The 8141-nt window shown below is 33.6% G+C and overlaps 1 protein-coding gene across 1 annotated transcript; it reads left to right on the forward strand.

Moving 5' to 3' along the window:
• The first annotated feature begins 549 nt into the window (after positions 1 to 549).
• LOC132268133 (uncharacterized) lies at positions 550 to 1246 on the forward strand. The gene has a single exon (XM_059768876.1). It carries the CDS (start codon positions 776 to 778, stop codon positions 950 to 952), a length of 177 nt encoding a protein of 58 aa, XP_059624859.1. The 5' UTR covers positions 550 to 775; the 3' UTR covers positions 953 to 1246.
• Positions 1247 to 8141: the final 6895 nt, after the last annotated feature.

Raw genomic sequence — 8141 nt, forward strand, 5'->3', positions numbered from 1 at the left:
AGAGTTGTCATTAATCCAAAGAAGAGAAACGGGTGAATCTTCTAAAAGTTTCTATTTGATTTTTAATATAAAGGAGAGAAACAACAATTGTAACCTTTATTTTCTTTTTTCTTTTTCTTTTTTGTTCTGTTTTGGTTTTGTGATTCTGTATTTGCAAGACATGAAGAAATCTAATTTTTTTTCATTTTATCTTCAATTTTACGAAATCAAAAGAGAGACAAAACCAAAATCAAAGATAAGATTGGATACAAAATTAAAATCGAGAATTAGAGAAAGAGATGAGAGAGAAGGGAAGAGGTATGAGTTATCTTTTTAGAAGATAATCTGACGTGGCTCAGCCACGTTAAATTCGACATTTTATTTAGTTGTTTGGGATGATTCTTATGAATTCTATGTATGAGATGATTCTTATGAATTCTATGATACATCTCATGTAAACATATTGTATTTATTATAATAAAATCGCAAGAGGACTATAAATATTAAATATGTAAACATAGTACTATATTGGATAATAAATCATCATTATTAACAAAATTCGAAAAGAAAAGAAAATAAAAATTTTGTGAATACAAAGATTTTAGCGGCAGGTGTTTTTTTTTACTAGCTTGTTCCAGAATTACAAGAAACCAGGAATTTTGTCAACAATAATTGCAGTTTTTTAAAAAATCATTGCGGTAGGGAGACAGATATACGAAAGCCCTGCAATCTGTTCAAAACCCTAACCCTAACCCTAACCCTAATTTGTTTTGGAATCTGATCAATTTGTTCTGCGATGGGAATAATAAGGAGCGGTTTCTCCTTCGTAATGGGCACAGTTTGTGGAATATACATCGCGCAGAACTATAACGTTCCCAATGTACAGAGGCTCGCTAACACTGCAATTTTCATGGCGAAGCTCGTCGAAGAGAAGTATCGGAAGCCCAAGAAGACTGGCAACGATGACGTCTAGTTCACAAAGATACATCTCCAGTCCACTACAGGTCTTTTACTCCACCAATGATTTTAAACAGTTTGAGGGTTTTGTGATTTTTGCACAAATTAGGGTTTTGTGGTTTTTTAAACAATCGATTGATTTGTATTGGAATTAAAAATAAAAAAAAAAGCAGTGCAAATTGATGGTTGACAAAATTTAATCAATGCTTATTTCTGTTACAGATGAGGGTTCTGTGATTTAGGGTTTTGTACTGTATTTTTTTTTTTTTTTTTTAAAGAAATGAAAATTGATGGTTTATAAATTTTAATCAATGCTTATTCTGTTACTGCCAACCCATCTCTGTTCCCTCTCTCTATATGTTTATATATATACACATATGAACTCCAAGAATTGTATGTTGTAACAACTTGAAAGAAAGCATATATGATCATGCTAACTAAATCTGTTAATCTATATCCTGTTTCAAGAGTTGTATGATCATGAAAAAAAGTTCTTTTGTTCCATGCTTTGTTCTCGTGATTTAGTAATGCTTGTTTGTTAGGCTTGCAATGGCAATCGACGTACTTATAGATAGTTGAATGTTTTCTAGATATCATTAATTTGACATCCAATTTCTAGGATAAGTTGTTTATGTAATTATTTCTTGTCAATTGTGATTGACATACCCCTTTCTTGTATTGGCCTAGTATTTAGGGTTTTGGTGGAGGTGTTTGGATGTCAGTTTTTTACTTCCTTACTTTGAAACTCATTTGTGTAACTGGATAGTTCAAAGAATTCTTCACCATAGTGAAGAATATCTTGATTTGCAAATAGAAGTTGCGCAGTAGAAGTGAACATGGGGAAATAGTTAGTGTTCTACTATAGGTTGTGTTATATCATGGTAGCTTTTACAGATGACATGTTTTCCTCTTGTGAAACCTCTCAATTGTGGGGTCCTACAATCTTTTTGGTAACAGGGAGAACGATTAGGACTGAAGAAAGGGGGAAAGGTAGAGGGATGGATTGGAAATAGTTTCCTTTGCTTGGTAGGAAGGAAATGGATAGGAAAGTGAAAAGTGAAGGGGGAGTAAAATCATTTCATGCCCGCCAAAATCAAATCAGCAAAAGGGGTCAGAAACAGGGAAGGGTTGAAGGTAACTACTTAGTTCTGCATTTTTCTCTCTTTAAAGAATATCATTGAATTAATATTTAGGGTACAAGGTAAAATAATTTTGACATTTTTTCTTTACTGCTCAACAATACAAATGGAGTAGAAACCTACCAAAAATTAAAATACGGATGGAGGAGGAGACAGAAGCCTTTCCATCCTTACCTTTTCCATCCCTCCCACATTTTGCATTTGTTAGATTAAACGAGGCATTAGGTTATTATAAGGTGCTTCAATTATGTACAGTTTTTTAGAGTTAAAAGCCTTTCTAATTATCCTCTTGATCTCAGATTCAAAGCACCCTGTAAGGCCTTACTTTATTTGTGACCACAGGATGGGGTTGTGCAAGGGGGAATGGTCTTTGAAGTTTAAAGGCGGCAAGCTTATTCTTGTTAGAAACTCTTTGGCTTCTCTTTCTGCCACTGATTATTTCTATTTAATTCTTGCTTCTTTGCCTACAATGCTATAAAAATCACAAAGAATTTACCCTTTTTTTTTAATAAGCAAAAACAAGCAAGGACTGTAGCAGTTTATATCATTAGTGGAGCAAAAGAATGGGAAAGGCTGCATGTGGCCCAGAAAAAGGGGAGAAGAAGGGATTGGTATGCCGGAGGCTCTAGTTGGATGTTTTCAATGCTAAGTATGTGCACCTTACTTATCAAAAAAAATAAATAAATAAAAAAATGCTAAGTATGTGCACCTTGAGAAATTATTCCGAATATTAATGAAGGAAAGAAAATTATTAGGAGCATAATAGTTCTTGGAGATAGAGTATCCACCTTGGTATTACTCTTTAGACAAAGTGTGTCACTTCAAAATTTCTATTTCTACATAAGTGTTACTTTAGAAGTCGATATGGTCAGACCAGATGCAGGTTCATCTGGCTTCCATGTGTCAATGAAATTTGCCAGATTGGGTGGTATTAATATGGTTGATAATTTAAAATGAGACCTAATTTTGGCATGTTAGGTTTAATGTCGAGAAGTCTTACTGCAGTTCTTTTTATTTTCCAGTATTGAACTAATGCAATTTTGGTATTAGGATGTAATATGAAAGGGAGGGGATCTCCTTAAAATGTAGTATGTCTGAAATGTCAAACCCACAGTCCTCTCAAATGAATTATTCTATTACCAAGTCACTTTAGATGGTCATAGTTGATTCTCCACTAGGTACATCTAGCCAATACTGTGTACATTGTTAGTTAGGTTCCTATTCCAATACAGTGGAAGATCCTCCATGTTATTTCTTGTGAACCAAAGCGCTAGGATCTCCACCAAGTAGGAACACTTCTGTGTTCATTTACCAAAAATACATATCTAGGTCTCTTATTGTAAATTCCCTACATGTGCTAACACATGTTTTACATATGCTCATGGCACAAACAACTAAGTGGGACTGACCCCGCTTCCTTGGTTTAAAGGTCTCTTATATGAAGCTTTGGCTTTGATCAGATCCTAGATTTGGTGTTTGGTAACTGTTATACTAAATGTTAGAACATTTTATTTATTTATTTTGTTTTTTGAGTGTGTGTTGTTTGGGGTGGGTTTGGTTCTTGTACTTTTATCTATACTTTTATTTTGGGATAATGTTGAAATCCCTGAAGTGCATCCTCTGTCATGGTCATAAGCAGTTGCCAATGAAGACTCCTTGTATACTTCTATATAGAGGTAGGTTGATTCATCTAACCTTTTTTTCATTGGGATGTCAGCTCGCTATAAATTTATGATCATGGTTGGTTGGTTAAAGAGCTAGAGAATGGTTGTGTCTGGATTTGTCACTTGTCTTATGTGCAAAATGGTATCTGCCAATAGTTGATCTTCTCATGCACACACACGCATACCTCCATTGAGGCTTGAACACCCGACCTCTCTTTGGGGAGGAGGGCTTGTTCCAGCTGGGCTATTTCCCATTTGGCCAAAAATGCACGACCCCTTTTGATTCAACACAACTTGTAACTTGTTTCGTGATAAGGGAATGTATAAGAAATCTCTGTGACCTGAAACTTAGAAACTTCTCATTACATGGCTCGGCGTTAGATTAGTGATTACATAGGCTGATTCGGTGTTGCTTCTTCAATGAATATTTGGATTTGAATGCATCTGGATCGTTTTGTAGACAATATAATGCCATGTTTGATTAATTTTATGGGGTGGACACAAGAACCACCTTGGGTTAGTGAATGCATACTTGGATGCCTCTGTACTTCCTAAAAGCTGTTGCATAACTGCATACATGATTCACATAGTTCTGATTTTGAATCCAGTGTCCACTGTGGTTGTTTCTGTTTTATATGGTAAAATTATGTTCCTTGCTCATGATAATGACCATTATGAAATGCTTAGGCTTGGAAGGAAGGTTTCTAGTAAGAAACCAGCCATTTTCAGGGCACCAATTTGTGCCTTTATGGGGGCACTACAATACTTTTCAAACATGTGGATTCTATTTTCTTCAACACCCAACTCCTTTTTCTTCACCTAGGAAGTTGGTTAAAATTTCCTGTCTTTTATGTCCAATCCTTGTCGTCTATATGTCTCAGTCTTCTCTATTTTTCCTTAGGTTTTTTATTTTTATTTTTTAAGTGCCGGGAATTTCAAATTTTAATGTTGTATGGATCAAATTCAGGATTATATTTTACTATCTTTTATATTTTTAAAAGAATAATGATTTAAGAACCGAATTCGTAATTACAGAATTTAATTTATGTGAGTGGGGTGATAAGCCCCCACTGTATGATGTCATCATACGTCATCATGTGGTGGGACTTACCACCCCTCCTACCTAAATACTTTTTCTTTCTCAAAATAGTTGAGCATTTTGGGAATGGTGACTCACACTCAATTTTAGTTATTGAATACTCTCTCTGTCCCAAAATAGTTGGAACTGTGACTCCTAAAATACCCAACTATTTTGGGACAGAAGAAGTATTCAAGTGAGTTATAGTTCTTAAAGTACCAAGTGAGTTATAGTTTTTAAAGTACCTTACTATTTTGGGACAGAGAGAGTACGCAATAATCAGAATTGGTTGCCCAAATCACTACTTTTTAGAAATACACTCAACTTTTTAAAATTACACTTTAAAAGACGTCACAATTTACAAAACATTTTTAGATAAGTTAATTATCCATGTTATTATTATTATTATTATTATCTTTATTATTATTTTCTCTCGTGTTAGGTTAAGTTGAGGTTGAAAATTATGCATTAGACTTGGCCTTATCGGCATCTTTTAGAATGCATCTTTTGAAAATTAAGGATATGTTTGCTTTTTAAATATTACATCTGTTAAAGGCTGACAGGAATATTTGTTTTAGTTATTTAAAACAGTTATTAATAGTTTTCAATAAAGAAAATTACCCGAAAATTGGTCTAGATAATTATCTGGGAATGATTATTTTTTAACTCTATTTATAGAAAAACAGTTTTAAAATAAATCCCAAAAGATACTGGGAATTAAGAACAGGCCCCAAAGTTTATTAATTTTTATTATTTATTATTATTATTTTTTTCCTTCTTTTGTGTTTTTGGAAAGAAAATGTTTAGTGTGCTGGGCACTAAGAACAGGCCCCAAAGTTTAATCAATATTATATAAAGACATCAAATTCATTAATTAATAGAGCATTTTTGTGGATAATATACATAGTAAAAACTTTAAGCTAAAAAAAGGAATTTTTTTATTTTATTTTCTTAAATAAATAAATTAAAATTTAATATTACTGAGATAGACAACTCAACTAAGTATTTTATTAGTTGAACGCATGCATGGATCTCATCAAATTTTCTTTTTATATTTCCTTGATTTTTTGCATTCTAATAATGAATAGTATAATAGGGTTTCTTAAAATATATTGTTATGCAAAATATATATATATATATATATATATATATATATATATATATATTTTTATATATATTTACAAGGCAAACAAACAAGCCAAAAACACAAACAGAGAAAGAAACAGCACCATCTCTGCTGCGGGCCAAACACCTAAACCAATATATATATTAATCTACCATGCAATCAAGATGGGTTGTTTGTCTGTTAGTTTGCGACGACCTAATCTGGTGGAAGACGTATCCTGTGAAGTTCTTTTCCTATTAGGGACAAAATATGAAAAGAAACAAAAAAGTGGTTGTTATACGTGGGTTTAGTTAATTTTATGTATCCAATTGCTTCGCTCATTCAGTTTCTAACAGGTGATTGACTTAGACCGCATTTAGTTGGTGCCTGTCTATTTTTTGGGCTGCAATTAGGTATTAAACACTCACAATTACATGTCATGTGTTTTATCTAGTGGTCCATTGTAGCAAGGGTCATTTGTCCCACATCAGATTCGAATGGAAAAGTAATTAAGTATAAATAGATAGGTATGCAACATTACCCAATAGTTTGAGCTTTTAGATAAATGAGCAAGTATCCATTCGTTACATTTAGTATCAGAGCCAGACTCAATCCTTGATTCGGTATTACGCCAAACGCTCGATCCGGAAGGCGTCCAGGTGAGCACCCCAGGTAGGTAAGGTGACCCGAGGGCGTTGCGAGTTTGGGCGGGAAAGAATATAACAAGGGTCATTTATCTCACATCGAATGATTGGTATAAATGGGTGGGTTTGCAACACTACCTAACAACTTGAACTTTTGGGTAAATAGACAAGCACCCATCCGTTACATCCATCCACTATTTACATGTATGGCTTTTGGATGAAAGAGAGAGGGGAAGGGAAAGTGTATCTCTCAATTTTCGTTTGGTTAAACGAAATGGAAAATAGAAAGGATGGATGAAATGACACATTTTTTTTTTTTTTTTTTGGTTAAAAGGAAGAGAAAAAGAGTTTTTATATTCTTTTTACTAATATACCCTAATTATTTAAAATTATAAAATTACTTATATCCACCCCAAAATTTTAAGAATGTTAGAAATGGAAAATACATATTTATATTAGTTATTATTTCTTTTTCTCTTCTCTTCCTCCCAATTTTTGGGCAGATAGAAAAATACAAACATAGAAAGCATCCCTCCTTGCTTCCTCCTTCTTTTCCCTTCCCTCCATCCAAACACAAAAAAGTTATTTCATCCCTCCTCTCATCCATTCCTGCTTAATCCTTCCCTCCAACCAAACATAGCATATTTAGCATTATCTATATTTTTATTTAACCATATTATCACTCAGGTCAACCCCTTAAATATTGGACAACTTACCTCTCTTATTAAGGTTTTGTCAAATATTTTACATAGACTCCCACTTCATTTCATAATTTCACTTAACTCTCTTGAATTTCTAGGTAATGTAACAGATCTCCCTTGCTGTTGTATTGTTAGGCACGTGACGGAAGCAAGTAGATTCAGAACTTGTTGGCATCAACAACAGAAAATTGATAAAATGTTAGTTTTGCCCTTCTAATGGATGACATGACAAACATTTCATGGGAACAATGATAAAATAACATACTACTGTTGCCAAATTGGACGACTATCATTGACGGGTGAAGTAAGTGGAATTATGAAATGTAGAGAAGGTCTATTGGGAATATTAATAAATATCAAGGGAAGTAAGTGAAATTTAATCTTTATATATATATATATAGAGCAAAAGATATCTTAAAAAGTATGTTTGGACTTTTCTAAAGTAGAAGTTGGAGGGTCAAGAAATTAGTGTTTCAACTTTCAAGTGAGTTGATGCCTTGCACCCCTTGGTGTAAAGACCAAACTTCAGAGGATCATATATAATGTCGTCGAATAACTTTCCATTGAATTTCAGAACAGTGTGTTTAGTGATTTGGCTGCAATTGCATGGTCTAACAATCTTACTGATCCAAAAGTTTTGTAACAGCTGAAGTGATTCTCTCTATCCACAATTTCTCTTACCGAAGGTTAAAATCTTGAACCAAATTTTCCATTGGGTTAACACAAGCAAGTTGTTTTTCCCGGGAAAAGAGAGACATTGCTGCAATCCTTTGTGGTCCCACAAACCCTACCAGTGGACAACTTCTGCCCAGAATTTGGTCTAATCTCATCTTGTTTTGTAGCATGATAAGTGAAAGTTACCATAAGTGAAGAA

This window comes from Cornus florida, unplaced genomic scaffold, assembly GCF_030987335.1.
Source record: "Cornus florida cultivar Cherokee Brave unplaced genomic scaffold, ASM3098733v1 CherokeeBrave_3.0.0_Hap2_Chr08, whole genome shotgun sequence".
NCBI classification, from domain to species: Eukaryota; Viridiplantae; Streptophyta; class Magnoliopsida; order Cornales; family Cornaceae; genus Cornus; species Cornus florida.